At 49.1% G+C, this 21,829-nt stretch overlaps 1 protein-coding gene across 2 annotated transcripts in view; it reads right to left on the reverse strand.

Moving 5' to 3' along the window:
* POU2F3 (POU class 2 homeobox 3) overlaps positions 1 to 21,829 on the reverse strand; it is a 72,972-nt gene that overhangs the window by 47,520 nt on the left and 3,623 nt on the right. For both annotated transcript variants that reach the window (XM_081799285.1, XM_081799284.1), the window contains exon 2: positions 18,909 to 18,977. In XM_081799285.1, the coding sequence (XP_081655411.1) occupies positions 18,909 to 18,977 (69 nt within the window). The remainder of the gene's footprint in view (positions 1 to 18,908; positions 18,978 to 21,829) is intronic.

The raw sequence follows: 21,829 nt of genomic DNA on the forward strand, positions 1-21,829 counted from the left end.
AGAGGGTTTGAGCAGAGGAGTCACATGATCTTGACTTCAGTGTTTAAACCTACAGTGATGAGCTGGTAGGGGGTTAGAGAGCAGGAAGCAAGACCAGTTGAGAGCCATTGCCGTGGCCCAGATGAGAAAGGGAAGCAGAGTGGAAGGGACAGCGACAGTGGAGGTGGTGAGAAAAGCTTGGATTTAGAATGTTGAATTGATAGCTGACAGGACTGGCTGATGGATGGGAGGTGGGGTGCAGGGAAAGAGAGGAATCAAGGATGATTTCTAGGGTTTGGCCTTTCTCGATGGAATAATCGGTGGTGCCATTACCAGAGATGGGGGTGACTCAGGGAAGGGCAGGCTGGGGGTAGAACGTCAAAAGCTATGTTTTTGAAGGAGGTGAGTTTGAGATGCCAGTGAGATATCCCAGGAGAGGCAGGGAAGTGAGTTTGGACTCAGGAGAAGTGTGAGGTCAGAAGTATAACCTGGGTAGTTATCTGCTTATAGGCGGCATTTAAAGCCACAGGATTCAGTGAGGTTACAAAGGAACTGAGTCCAGATGAAGAAGAAAGAAAAGTCAAGGCTGGGATGATGAGGAGGAGCCAGCGAAGGAGACGGAGAAAGAGTGGGCACTCGAGGAGGAGAAGACCAGGCAAGGATGGTGACTGGGAGGTAAAAGGGGAAGATGTTTCCAGAAGGAGGTATTAATACAGTGAGAGAAACAGTGGAGGGCCAAAACAGTTTGACTTGGAGGAGGTCATCAGCTTTGTGGGCAATTAAAGAAGGTCTTTGCTTTTGATTTCTGTGAATGCAATTATCATGTTGTTTATGAGATCCACAAAATGGGAAAGATGAGCAAGCAGAATTCAGAGTTTAATTTTAAAACTCACCAGCCAACAAAATTAATAATTTCTCTTGCCTAGAAGTTTTTCCATGGCCCTTCTCAAGAGGCCTCTTATCATGAGGATGCACCTGCTGCACTTGTCCTCACTAGGACATTTCTCCTTCTCATCAAATTCATTCTTACCTGCGTTGGTATCTGTACCTAATCTTTCTTGAAACCCAGCCTAAGTGAATGAGGTACCTGGTTGGCCAGGACCTCCCAAGGAGACTGGCCCCATGACACTCCAACAGAGTCAAGAGTGCCCTATAGCTCAACGCTGGGCACTTAGGAAGGGCTCAGCTCCCCAAAGCCATTCCGGTTCTGATTCTGATTCTACTGCTAATGCTCTAGATTGAGAGATGACTGGTGAGCCGTTCCTGGGACTCAATTTATTCATCTTTGACACAGTGAGGTAGGTGCTCCTCTTTCAGGGAGAAATGAGAGGACGCAATTATCCTATTAGGCGAAATCCTGGTCCACGATCATCTGAGACTTACTTTATACCCCTTTGCAATGCTCTGTGGAGAAGCAGCAAGGGCGTACTTGGAAACAGTCCTGGACTTGAAGTGGAGAACTGAGGTTCAAGGCTTGGCTCCATCACTCCCGGGCTGTGTGAGTTTAATCAAGGCAGGCAGCTCCAGAGGCTTCAGGCTTCTCAATGGCAAAATAAGGTCATAATTCCCATTCCACCCACTTTCCAGGATTATAGTAAAGCTCAAAGGAGAGAAAGCTGGTGACCATGCTTCGTGCACTGGGAGGTACTCCCCAGTTGTAGAGCTGGGCTCCAGACATCCTGGGCCATTCCCCTATCCAGGCTAAGCCTGGTCTTATGTTAGGGACTTTGCATGTGCTGTGCTCTTCTCTCCCTAGAAAATACACACTCGTCCTCTAAGACTAAACTCAAACGTCACATCCTCCATGAAACTTTCCCAAAGCAAAATACGGGATTTTTTCTGTGTTTCCACACCTCTTATTTATGACTTTTATTGCACATACCACATTTTTTAGACCCAGTGGTTCATGTGTTTGTTTCTCTCATGAAATCATGAGCTCCTAGAGGTTAGCATTATTATAAATCTTATTCATCTTTGAACCTCAAGTGCCTAAAGTACCTAATACACAGTAGGTGCCAAATGACCATGTGTTTGATTCAAATTACTAAGGAACTGCTCCAAAAACCAATCTTTGATTCTGACCTGAGAAAGGCACAGGTACCACCATCTGCCGAAACTTTGAACATATCATATTTCCAAGCCCTGGCTCCCTCTTTGGAAGGTAGCAATCACTTGCAGGAAAAACAAAGCAGGACAGACACACAGAAGGAAGAGCTGGAAGGACACTGAAGTCCAAACTCAGAGGGGAAGCACCTTGCAGAGGACACACAGCCTCAGAGAACTTGAATCAAGACCAAAGCTTGATTTCTCAACTCTTATACTCATACAGTTTTCCCAGTAAAGGCACTGCATGGGACACCTAGCTGGCTCGGTCAGTAGAGCATGTGACTCTTGATCTTGGGGTTTTGAGGTCCAGCCCCATGTTGGGCCTAGAGCTTACATTAAAAAAAAAAAAAAAGGCACTGCATCCAGTGGCCGACACAGAGAAACCAAGGGTTTGACTTTGATCAACAGCTTAGGTAAATAAATGTTGATCAAATTTGGAAATGATTCAAAGCAGAGAGGGAGATGAATGCAGAAAACTGGATGATAGAATCAGGATTAGAAAATATTTTGGCATGTTCTAATAGGAAGCCCAAACCAACAAGGTAAAATGTAACAGGAATAAATGTAAAGCCCTGTACTTGGGTTAAACAAAATCAACTGTATATATATATATATATATATATATATATATAAAAGACAGGGGAGGTTGAACTGTACACTTAGAAATGGTTAAGATGGTAAATTTTATGTTTAAATTTAATGGTTTATATTTAGTTTTTATGTCATGTGGTTTTTTTTTTTTACCTCAACAAAAATGAAACAGACAAAAAGTAAACTAGAGACTTTTATTTTTTAATTAGGGAATTCTGTTTTAACAAATACGCTAGCCCAGAAATCTGCTTTTCTACTTTATGTTGGGTAGTCCACTAAAGTAGTCAAATTGCACAAAGTTATACCCAACTAGAAGACTATCTGCTACATATGACCCAGCAATCCTACTTCTGGGTATATCTCCAAAGTAAATGAAAACAATGCTATTAAGGAGATATCTGCACCCCCATGTTCACTGTGGCGATATTCACAACAGCCAAGATATGGACACAATCTGTGTCCATCGATGGATGGATAGATAAAGAAGATGTTGTTTCTTTAAACACATACACACACACACACACACACACACACAGGGGCGCCTGGGAGGCTCAGTAGGTTAAGCGTCTGCCTTCGGCTCAGGTCATGATCCCAGGGTCTTGGGATCGAGCCCTACGTCAGCTCTCTGTTTGGCGGGGAGTCTGCTTCTCCCTCTCTCTCTGCCCCTCCCCCCCTCGCTCATGCTCTCTCTCAAATAAATAAATAAATACATAAAATCTTAAAACACACACACACACGCGCACACACTGGAATATTATTCAGCCATGAGAAAAATGGAAATCCTGCCATTTGTGACAACATGGATGGATCTTGTGGGTATTATGCTAAGTGAAATAAGACAGAAAAATACAAATACTGCATGGTATCACTTACATGTGGAATCTCAAAAAAAATTTTTTTAAAAAGTCAAACTCATAGAAACAGAACGTGAGAGAGTAGAAAAGTGGTTGCCAGAGGCTGAGGGAGTGGGGGGATAGGAAGAGGTTGGTAAAATGGTACAAACGTTCAGCTGTAAGATGAATAAAGTCTGAGGATATCATATAGAGCACGGTGACTATAGTTAATAGGACTCTACTGTATAATGGAAATTTGCTGAGGAGAACTGAAAGGTTCTCTCACATACAAAAAAATGTAAATAGGTAAGGTGATGGACGTGATAATTAACCAGATGGAGGGGATCATTTCCCAGTGTATACACATATCAAATCACCATGATATACGCTGTGAATCTCTTACAATTTTATCACTTGCACATCAACAAAGCTGAAAAAAACCCCATACTACGTGCTATAATTGGAAGCCTCATAAAAAGCTTTTTCAACATACCAATAACCAATTTCAAACTACAGTAGCAATAATTGTAGCGGATACATATGGTGACTAGGAATTCAAGCGTGCAGAGTGTCAGGCATTTTGCCGCCAAAATGTCTGTCCTCTGTATGTTACATTTTGAGAGAGGCTGAATCTCCTAAAGAAATCAGATATGTCTCCCCTGCCAAAAAATAAAAACAAAAAGGAAGAAAGAATTCTCATTTCTGTTTGTTGGCAGACAGTATTTGGAAATAAACCTTTCGAGGAGGGGGCACAAGGGGAGGCTGGCTTTAGAGTATCCCACGTGGAAAAGAAACCACAGAAAAGGAGATTTTTGAGCTGGCCAAAGCTCAGTATTAGCCCAAGTGTGTTGCATGTGTGTGGTGTAGCTGCTTAAAAAGCTAAGGTGGTCCCGTTCATTAATGGAGAGGCAGATCAAGGCAGATCCCTGACTGAGAGCGTTGTGCCCAGTACAGGGCGTCAGTTTGAAAAAGGGATGAACTGGGCTGATGAACTGGGCTGCCGAGCATGAGGACCAAGATGGTAAGGGACCCAGATGTCACATCAGATGAGGAAAGGAGATTTAGCCTAGAGATGACAACACTTGTCTTTACATAAAAACTTCTTCATGGCATTGCCATGAGAATTAAATGAGAAATTCATTTTAAGTATAATAATGGTATTGTAGTTAAGAAGGAAAAGTTCCTTCTGTTTTACAGATGCATCCTTGCCATATTTAGGATGGAAATGTTGCAATGTCTAGAATTTATAAGAAAATATTCCAGCAGCAGGAAGAGCAGAAATGTGATGGTTGTTGAGAGTAGACAATGAGTATATGGGGGCTCATTGTATTTGTCTCTGTTGTCATGTGTGTTTGACAATGTCCACAAGGGAAAGTTGAAAAGAAAAAAAAAAAAGGGATTTCAGAAACAAATGGATGAAGCAAATATGGATGGCGAGATGTTGACAGTTACCAAATCCAGGTGATGGGTATATGGCTGTTCATTAACTGTTTTCTATGTTTTCCGTACGTCTGAGTTTTCGCAAAATAAAAAATTCTAAATACAATTCAATGAGGGAACATTGGAAAGCACTTGGCATAGTGCCTGGTGCATAGTAAGTGCTTAAATAAATATCAGTGGACTTTTCCTTCCTCTCCAAATATTGGCATGGAAGTGAACCAAGCTTAGCCTGAAGCAGCAAAGAGCAGAGCAGGGCCACGGGCGAAGCTGCTGGAAGGCAGGCTGCATTGCAGTGGGAGGAAGAATTTTGTGAAAAGTGGATGTGTTCAGCAGTGAAACTAATTTCACATCGTCAGAGCTCCCCATTGCTAGGAACATTCAGCCAGGGGCTGCTTGTATTCAGCGATGTTACAGAAGTGGTTTTGGAATCGAGGGACAATTTGATGGCATTAAGAGGGGGATTTCAGGGAATCTCTAAAATTCCCTCCATCTCTGAAGTCTTTCCATTCAATGCAGCTGGTTGAAATGCACCAAGGTTTTTTCTCCCCTCCCAGAAACTGGTCCCTGTCAGCAGCATAGGCAGAGCGAGGCAGAAGAAGGACCAAAGAGCTCTTCTTACCATTTCCCTCTGTCCTGTTTGTTCTGCATACAAACAAAAGATAAGGACATAGAAGGCAGGGGGGAGGGCAGACAGGGCTCGAGAAGGAAGCTTTAGAATCCCCCATTTGGAGGTCTTGGGGACAAATGGGTGAGATCTATGCCAAGCTGGAAGGGCACCCACTGGGGTCTCTCCAGGCTTCTTTGGGTTCTCATGGCCCCCTGGCAATCTCTGAGCCATGAGGCTTCCAGAAAGAAAGCAGGAAGAGAGCCAACACCTTGAAACCCTGGCTCATGAGCCTGGGGGAGACCTCAGGAGATCATCGGGGCAAGTTCCCTGCCTTTGGGAAGATGAAGCATTATTATTCACCCCATTTCACAGATGAGGAGACTGAGTCTCAGCCAGGTTAGGTGATGGGTACAACCTATCAGAACCCCGGGGGGCCCACAACAGACAGTAGGAGACACACCAGCCCTCTGCGTTCCCACCTCTGAGCAGCAGACCTGCTGATTTTCATAGCTTTGGCAGCACCGGGATGTGAGTTTGCCTGGGGAGCAATTCTCTGGGTGAGGGGGGTGGAAGCACAGAAATGGAGAACTGTCCAAGCAGGATTTTTCACTTCTGCCTGGTAAACAGTGCGGAGTGCTCGGCAATGGGGCTGAACCTCTCCCAATTCTGGACTACTTCTCTTCTCACCAGCTCCGCACCCGGTATAACCCAGTAAGACTTTCAGTGCCACTTTCTGACCACTTGGCATCTGGTGGGCACTTCCTGGGAGAGCCATGCTTAAAGCTCCCAGGACCCTGGAAACACTCCTGGGCGCCAGCTACCAGAGCAAACCAGGAGAGACTTCCTGGCACGGTCACTTAAACCAGTCAAAGCAGTTGTTTTCCAGGACCCCACAGACACCATGCCTACCTTTTCTGTTACTTGAGATTCCTCCAAGGAACTGGCAGTGTTGCCTAATGGTCAGAGTTCTGTACAGAGAACACACGGGAAACTGAGCTCGAGGGTTACTTCAAAGGCTGTTTTACGCTGGACTTGGGGCAAGTGGCTTAATCTCTGTAGCCTTCAATTTCCCTTAAATATTAATACAAAAAAAAGTTTCTGTCTGCATTCCTGCCACCTCCTTTACAGGGGCAAGGAAATGCCCAGGAGGACCCTGAGGAGGACCCCCTGAAGACCCCTGAAGAACGGGATGCAGGACCTGGGATGGAGAGGAGAAAGAGCCCTAGCTCAGGGGTTGGGGGAGATCTGACTCCCAGTTCTCCACTAGCTCAGGGTCCTCAGTCAAGTCACCTTACCTCGGGGGGTGTAGACAGCAAATACAGACATGCATGTGGGGGCAAGCCACGCCCAGGGAGGTGTCCCGAATGCATCGCTGCACCCTCTTCCTTGTTCTAACGTCCCTGCTTCGGCGACCACCACCGATGGTCAGAATGAGCTCTCCTGAAGAAACCCATTTACCACCCCAGGACAGGGGGATCTTTCAGGTGCCCTTGACCTCTGACCATGTGTGGAGTTGGGAATTTTCATGATTTCAAGCTTCTTCCTCTCTACCCTAAGGTAGAGCAAATCTCTTCAGGGATTCCTCATGACATGGCCCAGGTGAGCAACCTGACTGACGCCTGTTCTCCATACACACACACACACACACACACACACACACACACACACACACCCTTGTGAGACTGAACCCTGAAGCCTTGCTCTCTGGTCCCTTCCCACAGATCAGGAGCCTGGGGCTGAGCCACAGTGGACACAAGGGGCTCCACGGCACCCCTTGGCTGGAAGGGAAGCCCAGCATCCTCCCAGCTCCCTCTGCCATCTGTCATGATGTTCTTTGACAAATGAAAGGCTCCTCACATGGTCTTCTCATTGTTTAGGCCTGACAATCCCCACTGCTTCTCAGCCTGAGCTGTAGATGGGACTCCCCGGGGCTCCCCTACTGTGTGCCCCCTCACCTCCTGCTGGCCCAAAGTGGGCAGCACCGTCAGAGGCCACGCGGAAGCAGTATCCAGGCAGATGCACCAAGTTCCAGAAAAACAGGCCAGGGACTCAGGTCCCTGCGGCAAGGAATGCGGCCAGAAGAGCCAGGTCCCCGCCAAAGTCTCAACTCATAGTCCCCTGAGCCTGGAAAACAAGAAAAATCCAACTCCAAAGGAAGAACTCTGTTAGCAAGCCCAGGGTTCTGGTTGCACTAATGAGCACATCTCGGAGAAGCGCCTCGCCTGCAATTTTTCTATCAGGAATATTAAATGCTCAAGAGGACTAGAGACTCCCAGTGCTATCCCTGCCATTTACAGGGAAGGAAACAGTCCCAGAGAGGACAAGTGATGAGCTAAAGGTCATACAGGTAACAAGCGGCACAGCAGGAACTACTCCCCAGAGCTCAATGCCCAGACTTGACCCTGCAGAACACCCGTGGGGGTTCTTTAAAGGTCGACTCCAGACCAGCACCACTCTGCCCTTGGCCCAGCCTGGGGAAGGAAGAGGTTCAAAGAGGCTTAAGGTCAGTCGGAGACTGAGCAGCTCTACCCTAGCCCTCTTCCCAGCACAGAGTAAAGCGGGCTGAGAAGGGCAGGAGGAGATGCCTGGGAGGGCCACGTGGCTGGGCTCGGGCTCTCCTGTGGGTGCGCACATGACCTTGTGCGGCTCAGAGGGGTGCGCGCATAGAAAGCAAGCTCGGACAGGAGATGCTCTCTCACACTTGCGGAACAACTCACACGTCCAAAAGCTGCCACGGGTAGGCTCTCATTTCATTCCTTCCTCACGGCTTGTTCTGCGGACAAGGAAACCGAGGCTGGGTCCCCGCACCAGCACTGTGGGGGGTGCGGAGGGGGAAGGGGCAGGAACTTGGATCTCAAGTTCTGGCTCCAGGGCCGGTGTCCTTGCCAACACACATTGATCACAGTGACATGCACTGGGTTTGCTTCTCTACTGTGCTGTGCATTTCCATCTCCAGTTCGTATGTGGTCCCCACCCCACCTGCCTGTGAGGTCTACAGGGCTGGAATGACAGGACTCCTGTTTCACCAGTGACTAGAGGCTCAGAGAGGCTGGGGCTTGTTATAGGTCCCACAGCCCACTGCGGAGCCCAGACCCCACCACCCTTCTCTCTGCTTTCCTTCTTGTAGAGTAAGGTGGTCCTCCCCTCTGGGGGCTGCAGGGGCCGCCTCTGACGGAAGGGTGCTGGGGAGAGAGAGGAGAGGCTTAATCCAAGGAAAGGACAAAACAGAAACAAAGGACAGAGGATACTGCCTCTGGGGTCGGGGGAAAGTGTTCCTAAAGATACCTTCCTCTCACATCCCCACTGTGACTTTGGGAAAGTCATTCCCCTTCTCTGACCCCAGTCTCTCCCCCCATAAAATGGGAGAATAGGACTAGATCAGAGCATTTTCAAACATTTTGGCAGCAGAACACTGTTTTCAAATAATAAGGAATAATTAGTAGCTGACATTTATTGAGCATTTACTACGCACCAAGCTCTGCAGTAAACATTTTATACACATGCAGCATTTAATCCTCATAACCACCCTATGAGTAGGTGCTCTTATTATCCCCATTTCACAGATGAGGAAAGGAGGCTCAGAGGGGTTCATCAACCTGCCCAAGTTTCCTGATTAGTAAATCACTGAGCAGAAACTCAAGCCCACGTCCGTCCACCAGGCAAGGCTGTCCGCACTACATCACACCATCTCCAAATGGAGCGTTATATGTGGTTGCTGCAGAAACTCGAAGGAAGTAAAGGACTTTTAGATTTTCCAGAACTAGCAATGTCCCCTAATCTCATTAAACCTGGCCCGTGCCTTAGCACTGGGTCCTGGGGGGAGGGGGTCTCTCCACCTGTTCCCTCCCCTTCCTCCTGTCATTTCCCTATTTTCTGAGAAGTAAAGACAGGCTTGAGTCAGGATCCACATGAAGAGCCCGCAGGGGTGGAGGTGACTGACCCCTCTAGCCCTCTAGCCGGGCAGGCGCTCAGTGGGGTGACTACTTAGCTAGGGCTGCTCCTGGGCCCTTCCCCTGAAGCAGGCTTCCCACTCCCAAATGCAAGTGGCTACAACGGCCTGCTGGCCAAAGTGAATGAGTTCATAGGCAGGGCTACTCAGGAGACAGCCTATATTACTAATCGAGGTTCCCTGGATCGGCTGTTGAGTCCCTGCCCCACTCTGTGGACACTTGATGCTTCTGATACTAATACCAGCAAACAGCATTACTCTATGGCAGGCACTGAGGTAAGTGTGTTTAAGTTAAATATTGACCCATTCGATCCTTACAGCAACCTCATGAGATAGGTACAATTATTATCCCCATTTTACAGACTAGGGAACCATTAAGTAACTAGCCCAAGGTCATAACTAGTAAGCAGAAAAGCTGGGATTCACATACAGACTCTGGCTCCAAAGTCTAAGCTCCTCATGACTGCACCTTGGTGAGCTGGGGGCAGGGGTGCAGTAATTCACATCATTCCAAGCATCTTACAAATAATTTTAGAGACCCTCAAGGTCACACCTGTTATCCAATGCACAAGCTCAGACCCAAGGATGGGAAGCGATTGTCTAAGAGCACAAGTGGGTGGTAGAGGCTAGAATCCGTCTGTCCTCACATCTCCTCAGCCGAATGAGAAAGTACAGATTGTTTTTCCAATTTCATGGGTAGAAAAACGGAGATGACCAGTCTGTGGTCACCAGAGGGAGGTAGGCTCGAGTCCAGAAGTAGAACACACTCAATGGTTGCTCTGAGCTCAAGCGTCCTCAGGACATGGAGGGGTAAACTGAGTCCAGGGGCAGGAGGGGGACCTACCCAGTTCTCCCAGGAGGCAAAGGCCACTAGCACCCAGCCCAGCCTGACCTCTGTCACCTCTCCCCTGGCCTGTGGAGGCAGGGGTGGGAGGGAGTCAGCCCAGTGCTGCCTCCCTTTGATAACTTTGAGCCTGGGGCAGACAAGTGCCAGCCGGCTTCACCCCCTTTGTCCGAGCTTCCCTCCTCAAGAAAACCTTAATCATCCTCATTTGAATTTCAAATGACCTCTCCCCTCTCCCCCTCCCCGCCCCAACAGGCTTTGAGGCAGGGATATGGAAATTCACCCTGCAGTATGGAAATCATAGCCCTATGCAAATCGGGTGCCAAGACCCCATCGTCATAGCAACCACTGGGTTTCCTCTCCTTTAGGCACCTCTCTGGGCTCTCTGGCTTGCTCCCCTTCCCAGCTGGAGCAGGTGGAGGAGTGGGGTGGGCAAGCCCCCTGCCAGCGGCCTCGCTGTGGCCCACAGCAGACAGGTTGGGGCACCCCTAACTAAGATGGCCAGCAGGGCCCAGACCTGCCAGCCCACCTGCATGCTTTCCTGGCGCAAATCTGGACTGGACCGAGCCTACCGAAGCGAGACCAGCCGCTGTGTTTTTTTCCTGGCCGGGGCTAATCCAAGGATGGGCTAGGTGGTGGGGGGGGAAGTTCTGGAGTCCGGAGGACACAGAGAGGCCCCCAAAGGAGGTGGCGGGAGAGGGGAGACCTAGGGGGCTTCCATGGCACCATGGTAGGAGATGAAAAGCCCAGCATGGAACCTGTATGTAAAATGCCATGCAAATTAACAACTATTATTTTTTGAGTCAACTGCACTGGTGCTTTTTGGGAGATGCCTGCAGCTCAGTTTCCCATGCTCCTGGCTTGGCACAAAGGCCTGCCTTCCCTGAGTCTCCCAGGGCCCTCCTGTTACCCCAGAAGTGCCCCCACCCCAGTGAGCACCAGCCCACGGAAGAGGCAGGAGGGGACAGAAATGTCAGTGGCTGAAGTCCCTGGAAATGAAATTTACCGCCTCATTCTCTGAGCCCGCCTGGCCCAGCCAAACCCCTGGGGCTCCAGCGAGGGCGGACCAGCCCTAGCTGGGGTGACCTCAGGTAGCTTCGCTTGTAAGGACACTCAGCTCTGATCCCCTCCCTCTCCTCCCAAAGCTGCTTCTCCCTCTCAGCAACTTTTCCTAAGGATGGGTGATTCCAGGCAAAGCCCTTCCCAGGGGAGGTGTTTCAACACAGGGACCCCACTAGCAAATGCTGGCCTGAGACTCTGACATTGGGTCTCCCCGGTGCCTGCAGCAGAAGCTCACAAACCCCTGCCCAGGATCCCCAGGCTGCCTTTGAAAGAGCAGCCTCTGCCAGGAGGGAAGACTGCCAGTGGATGCACCCCCAGGGGCTGGAGGGCTTGGAGGTGGGGATTTTGTGAGTGTGTGTAAGTGGGTCTGTCTGTGGGCTGGGAGCGGTGATGGGGATCCGAGGGGCAAGGTGGGACTGCATTTCAGTTGCCTGGACTTGGGCTGCTCTTCAAGCCCCTAAAACACATCCTACTTTGGTAGCTCCTTTCTCTTTAAATTCTTTTTCCACTTGGTCAGCACTTTTCCACACCAGGTGTTCTTTGCTCTAATTGTTTCTTGAGGAAGAGGGTGGACCCAAGAGACCAAAAGCATTTACTCACACCTGGGGGGGTGGGCTATAAATGTGGGGTGCCTTAATGAAGGGTTGAGGCCCAGCAAGCGGCAGTGGTCTGAGTCTCCCACTCTGTGTGTGGGGGTGGGGTGGGGTGGGGGGGGTCAGGCACCCCTGCCCGCAGAGCACAGCCTGGGACCCACCTCTCCTGCTGGATCTCTCTAGCATCACACCCATGATACCCACAGCGGGCGGGGAGGAATGTGAAGGTCATAAGATATACCCAAGGTCAGAAGTACCTGTCGCTCAGGGCATGCCAAAGGACAGGGACATTCTGACACCAAGGCCAACTCTAAGACAGGGCCCCTCGATGTGTGCTCAAACGGCCAGGGCTGCTCCGCCAGCTGTTTGTGAAAGTCTGAGACCCGATAATACAAACACAGAGAGTGAACTTAGAAGTGTTAATAGAGCCCCCAGCATGTGATGAGTGGGCTCTCCCTGTCGCCGGCAGGTATGGACTAGCTCGATCGCGTGTGGCGGGTGTGACCTGCTGTCCTGCGCGGTGGGACCGCGTGCTGGTCTGGACAGACCAGAAGCGGAACAGCTGGTCCTGTAGCCCAGCTTGTTGGAGAGGCAGTGCCCCCTAAGGAATGCCCACTGATGAAACCACACGGATGGTAAAAGACAGCACATGGATGCCCCCCACTGGGCTCCCTCTCTTTGTCCCCTCTTAGGCTGAAGAGAAAGGAGGTCCACGTTCTTCTGGGGGCCGCAAAGATGGAGGCAAGGGTGGTGGGGAGCCACTTCCTTCCAAAACGAAGGGCCGGCGCCAGGCAGGACTGGCCCAGTCACCCATGGCTCACCTGGGCAGCTCGATGCTGCCTTGTTTGCCCTGGGGGCTTGGGTTTGGGAATCATGGATGAGCAAGAGTCTGAGTGGTAAGGCTGGTAGAGGTGAGAGTAGCTGTTGAAGCTGTTTTGTTTGCGAGGGTTCTCTGATTGCTAGGGGCAGACAGGCAATTCCAGACACCACAGGCTGCTCTCCCAAGATTTCTGGCACAAGGAGCCATGGTATGAAGCCTGGGAAGTGAGTTAGTACCTTCTAATCTCCCTAGCACGGAAACTGGAAACACTCTGGTTTAGAAGGCTCTAACAAGAGGCAACAGGCTTATGCTGGGGGTCTCAGGCAAGAGATGAGAACGACTTCTAGGCACTGAGGATTGTATCCTACAAGAATAGGGGGCCAAGAGAAATCGTGGGGTTAGCTTTTCTTAAGGAAAATATCTCTAAGACCAGGAGATTCCTTCATTTTCCAGGGATGGTTTTGAAATGTCTCCAAAGGAAGAGAGAGGCATAGACAAGAATCCCTACATCCTCAGAGTCCTTACACCATCAGGAATTCATATCCCCGCCCCCCTCCCTGGACACTTGGAAGGGCTGTGGCTTCATTTTCCTCTTCAAGAGAGGTGAGGGGCAGAGCAGGTAGGGAGGGAGGTGCAGGACCAGGGTCAGCAAGTGCAAATCCTAGAGACTACTAGTCCATCCCCTTCTAGCACCCTCCTCCCCCTATTACAACAAGGAAACTCAAGTCTAGGGCACAGGTAGACATGTCCCACGTGGCTCAGTGACAGAGCGTTGTCCTGTCTCCTGAATGTTTCTGATAATTTTCAACCTAATGATGGATTGTATTTGTACAGTGGTGCACCCTTTGCGAAGCATGTTCAAACCCACGCTGTCATTTAATCATGAAAGGGGCGGGTGTGTGTGCACGTGTACCCCATTTAGAAAGGGCTAGGAATAGGAGACTCTTCTTCACCTCCCCCACACCCCCAAGTACTTCCTAGATTTCTGCTGTCCTCTCTGTCATGGAAAGAATGGTTTTATTCCATAAATATTTGGACTGAAAGCCATACACATCTCTAAAAGACTTCTGCCTGTTTCTGCCTAGAACCTCACTTCTTGGCTGTGATGAAACATAGTTTCTTTACCCTTGGCTTCTCTTCCTGAGGATTCAGTAGGGTGGAGATGGTGAGGAATGAATTGGTTGAGAAGGACTTTCTAGTCTTGGGTCAGTTACTCATTCTTCCTGTGGGACCTTACGAGAGGCACCAGCCTATCTGTACTCCCTACATGGTCATGCCCATTCCTTCGTAAAACCATGTTGGAAGTTCTCAGGTGAAGGGCAAAAGAGTCCCCAGAGAGCTAAGATGCCTTGGCGGTCCTTCTGGAGGGTAGGGCAAGTGTTAGCCATTCCGCCTCACTGACAGGACAACTGAGGGTGGAGAGGAGCTGCAGGAATGGACAACTGACAAAGCTCAGTCCCTCCCTCATCTCTAGGCTCCTGTCCTCCCGTGGTTCTCCTCACAGAAATCTTCCTTCCCATATCTCTGAGCAGGACAAGGGTGCCAAGGAATTTGCTCTACTATCACCTCGGTTTGCAACCCCACCCCAGTGTCCCATCAGAGGGTTGGGGGCGGGGGGAGACTGGTGCCTTAGTGAGGCTGGCTCAGGATGAGAGGGAAGGAGAAAATTCTTTCTGAGGTTAGATTCTCACCCTCCCCATTTCACCAGAGTTCCTGCTCTTCCCCAGGAAGCATGTTTTGGCCCCAGATAAGGCTTCTGCCTCTTGGACTAAATCAACCCACCTTCCAGGGGTTTGGTTTCCCTCCAGCCCTGTTGGCTGGTGCCCCCTCCATAATCTTGGGACCTCTCCTGATGCTACCAGTCTCCTGTGTCCTCTATCACTGGCTCCTGTGTTGGTCCCCAGTCTTCCCACCCCCATCTTTGGGTAGAAAGTCAGTAGAAAGACGCAGGTTTAACTCTATCATTTGCTAGGTATGGGATCTTGGGAAAATCAGCCTCAAATCCCTCATCTTCAAAGTGGGATGATACCATCTACCCACACAGAACTGTTGGAAGGGCCAAATGCATTGGATGTTTGTGCTCTTTTAGACACAATTGCCACTGTCATCCCTTCTGCCATGAATTCCTATGATAGAAGGGAAAGCCCCTTGAGGACACGGACTGTTTCTTCATCTTTTTGAGCCCAGGGTCTACACTAGCGTGCTCCTTGGATGTTGGTTACAGGACTACCAGCTAGGTCGGAGCGGAGGATCAGAGATAAATGTAGCAAGGAGGCTGGCGGTGTCCAAGGGGACACGGAGAAGGCAACTGGAATAAAGGGACTAGGGAGGGGCTGAGGGCGATGCAGTAGCGAGGGAGGGCTTAGCTCTGGGGAAGCCTTTACACAAATGCACGACGTGGAAAGTGATGGCAAAGAATTTGGAAAAGCAGAACATGTACACTGTTTTCAAGATTCAGCTCCTAGAGATTATCCAGCCCAAATCCAAAGGTCCCGGTGCGGAAACACTTGCCCAGTAATCTGGGCAGAGAGGTAATGGCAGAGCCAAGATAAGAATCCAAAGGAGTCAGGCCTGAGTTTGATTCCTGGTTCAGAGCTGTACAATCCTGGGCAAGTCAGTTTCTCATTCTTTAGCCACAATTTCCTCCTTGATAAAAACAGGGATCATAAGAATGAAATGAGATGATGCACGTGAAATCCTAGGCACACGTCCACGTGCCCAGGTATGGGGAAGAGGCTGCGTGAACGTGGCTGGACTTTCTCTCCTCTTTCCCGTGCCCAGCATGTCTGTCCTCCGCTGTGTTTGAGGCTACTCTGTGACCCGTGTGGTCAAAAGTCCCAGGGTTAGCTGTATGGGTGCTTGGGGTTTGTTAGTTACAGATGCGGGGGCTTTCGAAATGTCGGTAAGCCTGTATATTCTTATCAACCACTCAGTTGAGAACAGGGAAAGAAAATGTTGTCAGTCTCAAGAATGAAGGAAAAATAACAGGGACATAAAAGAAAGGATAGAAAAGCTGATGATTCAGAAATCTAGAAACTTGGCTCCAGTCCTCTGGGAGGGGGGTGCCAAGGGTGTCGGGAAGGAGGACTGAACAGGGGATCAGGAGATTTCTGGACTCTAGTGCTGCCACAAAGACACTCGGAGGCCTTGGGCAGTTCATCCTCTGTCCGTGCCTCAGCTCCTTATAAGCAGGAGGAAAGGGAAGAATGAATGAGCTGCCTGTCAGGTCTCTGCCAGCCAGGAGGTCTGTGTCTGGACCTGAGAACGTCCTCCTTCGCAGTCCTAGCCTGTGTGGATGGGGAAATGACTTCCCTTTCCCAGCTCCCAGCCCTTGTGCCCCTTGGGGATTTCACACAACACAGAAGGTGCTCTCAGGGAGCTGGGGGTTTCTAGGTCACCTTTTGTTTGTAGTTCCTTTAAAACTCAGAGACAAACCACCCCCTAATTCACGCACTGCTGGGAAGGGGGATCTGCCTTTTAAAAATCCAAAGGAAGCCATTTAACCAAGTTGGTAACCATTGTGACTCATAATAAGCTTTTCTCTGTAAAAAAAAAAAAAAATGAGTCAGAATGACTTTCCAGGAAGTTTGGTTACTTTAATTAGCTACCTCTTTTTTCTCGCCCTTAAAAACATACATTAATTTGATGATCACCTAAGTATGGATGGTACCAGCCATGGCGCTGAGTCCCTAGAAGTGAAGAATCTAGGGGTGGAGAAGTTCCAGACAGCACAGAGCACGGACTTCTTGGTCTCCTTGGAGTTGAGGAAGACCCACACAGAATCCTTTCTTGAATGGGAAACGAGAAAAACCAGCCTCCGGGGCTGACCCACTTGGCCAGAGTGAACGGGAGAAGGGCATCCCAGCTACCTAGGGCCCCCAAGTGCTTAGCAGCGATGCTCCTTCTGTAAACTACAGAATCACAGGATCTTGAAGATGTCATTAGACGGGATGATGATCACAGCTGCATTGTGTCAGGCAGTGTGCTAAGGGCTTTAAAGGTCATCTCAGCTACATTAATTAACCCCCCTCTACAGAAGAGACGAGGCTAAACTAACTTAGCAGATCATACAACTGGTGAGCAGCTAGGCTGTGATTTTAAATCCATATCCTTCGAAGATCATCTGTTCTTGCCTCCTAAGGAGGCAAAGTAGCTGGGATAAGGTCACATACGGAACTGGGAGTAGCCCTGGGATGGCAAACAGATCCCCAAAGTGCTAGTTTATGTCTGGATTCTTTCTCCTTCAACTTAGTCTATACATAGCTCCCAGAGTTCCAGATAGGAGGCCAGAATGTGCACAGATCATCTCTTAACACCTTCGTCTTCCTAACCCCCACTCAGAATCTGAACTCACTCTCTCCCCTGGCTCACCTTTTAGGGTTCCATGTAGCTCCTTCCCACTCCCAACACGGTTACCCTGACTCGGTCGCTTAGCTAGTCACAGAACGCCCATGCCAGCCAGCCAGCTAAGTGTGGTCTTCTTTCCACATAGGCACTCTCTTAGTTGTGTCCCCACACACCTGGGGTAGTAGACCTGGCCCAGGTGAACAGGACTGGCTCCAGCCAGCCTGCTACCAGGAAAGAGCAATCCAGCTTCTCCTGATAGTGGATTCTGGAGTCTGAGTCTTCTCCAGGGAAGAGTGTCAGAGCCGAGACTGCCTATCCCTCTCCAGCTGAACTGATTTTATTTTCTTTTTTAACAATTTTATTGATTTATTTTGAGATGGAGAGACAGAGAGCGAGTGAGCAGGGGGAGGGGCAGAGGCAGAGGGAGAGAGAGCATCCCAAGCAGACTCCACGCTGAGTGTGGGGCCCAACGCAGGGCTCGATTCCACAACCCTGAGATCATGACCTGAGCTGAAATCAAGGGTCGGATGCCTCACCGACTGAGCCCCCCCAGGCACCCCCAGCTGAACTGATTTTAAAACCTTGCTCTGATTCTTTGGGTTGGAGGAAATTTTCTGCTCAACTGGGGAGAACAAGTGCCCCCCTCCAGAGACCCTCAGTAAAACATACTCAGCAATTAAGTCAATCGAAAAATGAGTGCAACTGGCCCAGAGAGTCTCCTAGCCCAGCTCTCCCTACTCGCAAAGAAAACCATAGAACCTACAGCTCTAACATGTATTGTTACCTGTGCAATAGGATTGTTTTAATATTAAATTGTGGGGCAGAAAAGTTTATGGTAAGTGTATCCTGCAGATGCCCTCCACAGGACCCCCAATTATCTTGCCCCTGACCCAAGCTTCAAGAATGGGATTAGACGGCACCTGAAGACTTGGGAAAAGAGTTTAGCTCTGGGGGACATTGATTCTCTTCCACTTCTAATTTCTATGTCTCTAATGATCCAGATGAAAGACTAATTGAGGTCTTGTTGGAAGGCTATTAAAGTTATTTGGTGGTGTTACAATTTATACTCATATTTCTTTAAGTTCTTTTTAATTATATGGAGCTCTCAAAGCAAAGCTTGGGCTATGGAGTTAAAAGCAGAGAGCTATGAAACTTTCTTCTCAATTCTTTCCTGCCCTCTTTCTCTTCTTTACAAAACAAAGTCATCTTCCAGGCACCGAGCCTTTTTCTTTCTGGGTCTATTTACCACCCACATGCATGTAATTTGGAAGAGGAAGACTTGCGCACGGGCCTCTTTGGCTGGTTCCTTGTGTAGGCCTGTTGAGAAATCTGGGGTTAAAAGGCCTTGGTCCCCATCTACTGAAGACACACAGTGCTTTCCATCAGTCAGAGCGGCTAGGACCACAGCCTGCTGCTTCCACGGGTGTTGGAATGGCACATCAAGAAGTTGATCTCCCTAACTTTCCTGTTTCCATTTTGTTTTTCAGGATCTGGCCCTTTCCTAGCCTAGTTCCAGGGATTTTTGTCCCCCTCCAGACCAATATCTACTGTTCAAAGCCTCCAGGGTCACATCCTATGTCTCTAAGGGAATTCCTTCATTGCCTAAGCCCCAGCTTTGGGGTTTGATTGGCTGAAAGACTGAGCAAGAAAAGATACCGCATTGTTCCATGATGATTTGCAACAGCTCGCTCCCACCTGTGCTTTCGTGTTTCATTCCCCAGAAGAGAAGACCCTTACCTGTCTCCACCTGGCTGAGGGCACTGTGAGTATCCGTGGAATCTGCTACATCCCCACTCATCTTGATATCTGCAGGGAAAACACAACTGATTTTAATAACAGGTCACAATTTTTCTTGCTACGACATATGTGGCTTTAACTAAACAGCAAAGATGAATGTGTAATTACAACAACCATCAGACTTTCAAATTCCTGATTCCCGAACATACAACCATTAGAATATTCATAAGCTCGGGGCACAAATCCCCTCCTCCCAGGCTTGCCTCCTTTCCCTGGCCTTTCTTTTCCCCTTCTCTGCTGTTACTGTGGGATCTCTCACCTTTTGCATCATTCATTGTCACTTCCTTCAATCACCAGGCTCAGTTGGTAAAAATTTAACAAGGGGAGGGGTACGGCGAGGTGGGGGGTGGGGGAGAATGCTTCCCATTTTCAATCCTCATTGCCTTTGGGATTTGGAGGATTTGTTTATTTTTTTTTTTTTAAGTAGCATAAGAAATATCCATCTCCCCTCCCCGCCCCCACCCCCCCCGCCCCGTAATAACCCTACCCTGGGAGGTAAGAGTACCCTTGAACCCAGGCTTGCCCTTCTCACCTTTCTTGCCCAATTCCTGCCCTTGTTCTCTGTCTGGTTCTCAGTGGTCAGCCCACTGTCTGGGGATCAAATCCTAGCTCCTGTGTGGCCCTCCGGAGATCTTTCTCCTCTGGGATCCTTACCTTCTTTCCTACTCCTTCAATGTGCTCAGGGAGAAAGGGATGGTGGGCGGGTCAGTGCCCTGCAGAGAGAGAATACCTACACCAGGCCCGGTCTCAGCCCCCTAGTGCTGCTGGTCCGGCCTCGCTGCCCTGCTTCATTTCAATAAATTAAACATTTACCCCTAACAGACAGCTGCCACCACCTAAGAGGTCCCTAAGTCTCCTCCAGGATCAGCAGAGAAGCAAAGAGGCAACTTTGAACTAACTCATTCTCTCAGCTCCTCTCCTTATTAAACCACCCAAATACTGAAGCCGTTAAAGACAGAAGAATATTTTATTCAAATCGTGTTGACCCCCCCCACCACCACCCCCATCCTCTTCTCTGGGGCAGCACTTTAACTCTTTCAAACCAGATAAAGTCTTGGTGAGGCAATTTGCATACCCGGCTCCCCAGCCAATCCCAGTTAAGCATGCAGTCTTAATTTGCATCAGGTAATCAGGCAGTTGGCAGTCAGGACGCCTGAGGTCTGGAGATGATCAGGATGAGGGAAAAGGGTGGACCTCCGCCCCAGGAAAAGCGGGAAAAGCGGGGAGAAACCTACTTTTTTTTTTTTTTAGGGCAATGATGTGTGTGGCTCTGGCAGAGATTTAAATTATGGCCCCTGGGGGTGTAGTGACTGCAGTGCGGGAGGGGTGACTGCCATGCCAAGCAAGGCAGAGACGGAGGTTCAGAGGCTCTCCAGCTCTTAGAACACCCCAGAAGCAGAGGATGGAATAAGCGACTACGGGAGCCACTGTGGTTTGAGGAATATTTCTGAGACCCACCTAAGTGACGACTCCCAGGTAAATACTTGGAGCTCCATGTCCCGCACAGTCACAGACCACTAGGGGAAACCTTGCAACCACACCTCACCACTTGTCCCACTGTGCTACATTTAGGAAGTCATTTCTTGAGCCTGACCTAAGTCCTTCCTGCTGTAGTTTGAAACTTTCTGTATAGTCAGTCATGTGTGAATATGCATAACTAGTGTGGGTCACCTGGACACATCTGCAAAGGGCTTCAGCTGTTGCTCACCTTCTGCTCCTATGGAGAAATGGGCTTTGCTTCGTACGACCCCTGGAGCTGGGCACGGCCTAACATAGATTTGCTCAGCTCCCGTTTCCCCCATAGGGATTCTTCAATGGTGCTGAGGAAAAAGGCAGAGACTGGCCCCTCAGTTTTCTAAGCGGCCTCAGAGCATTGGTTTTGGTGGCCAGCAGACCTCGATTTAATCCCAGCGCTATGGCTAATTACTGGGGGACCCTGGCCACATATTTGAACCTCAGTTTTCTCATCTAAAAATCGGGAATAATGAGGGGCTCCTGGGTGGCTCAGTTGGTTAAGCATCTGCCTTTGGCTCAGGTCATGATCCCGGGGTCCTGGAATCGAGCCCTGCATCGGGCTCCCTGCTCGGCGGGGAGCCTGCTTCTCCCTCTCCCTCTGTCTGCTGCTTGCCCTGCTTGTGTTCGCTTTTTCTGTCAAATAAATAAAATATTTTTAAAAAATAAATTAAAAAATTAAAAATTGGGAATAACGATACTTCCTGAGTTCTTTTAAGGAGCAAACAGAATACTGAATGAAAACCGCCTGGCTCATTTCCTGGCGCAAAGTAAGCTCTCGATAGAAGAATGAACTAAACAGATACTTAGGCTTCTCTGTTGGTGCCCTTCTCCCATAACAAGAAATAGCTTTGGTTTTCTGTCTCAGTGCTATCATAATTTGTCTTTTACCTGGGAAGCCATACGCATTCTCCAAATTCTGACTTCATGGGGAAAGAGCTCATGGGGACAGTATGGGTTTAAGAGCAGTAAAGGCTGGGATGATGACCAGATTCTCAAATCAACTTATTTCAAATTCCTGATATTTAAGAAGGGTAACTGTTTAGCTAAACCACAATTTCATGCCTGTAACCCCGACTCCCTTCTGACACCCTTTCCCTGCATTGCCTTTAAATATAGCCAAAAGCCATCTCGCACTCAGCCTTTGAATTAGCTTAAAAGGTACTCCTAATCATGTCTAAAAATGACTTTTGAAGGAGGCAAAGGCCCATACTCTGCCAGGACAGCTTCTCCTTTGATGTACCCATTATGGGATCGACATGGTGACACCTTGGGATTGGACAGGGATTGGAGCCTGAATGGCGGGGCAGGCTGGGATGATCTATAGAAGCTCTTCATGAGTCCCACAG

Source organism: Leptonychotes weddellii, chromosome 11 (genome assembly GCF_054177405.1).
Source record: "Leptonychotes weddellii isolate Sample4059 chromosome 11, ASM5417740v2, whole genome shotgun sequence".
Lineage (NCBI taxonomy): Eukaryota > Metazoa > Chordata > Mammalia > Carnivora > Phocidae > Leptonychotes > Leptonychotes weddellii.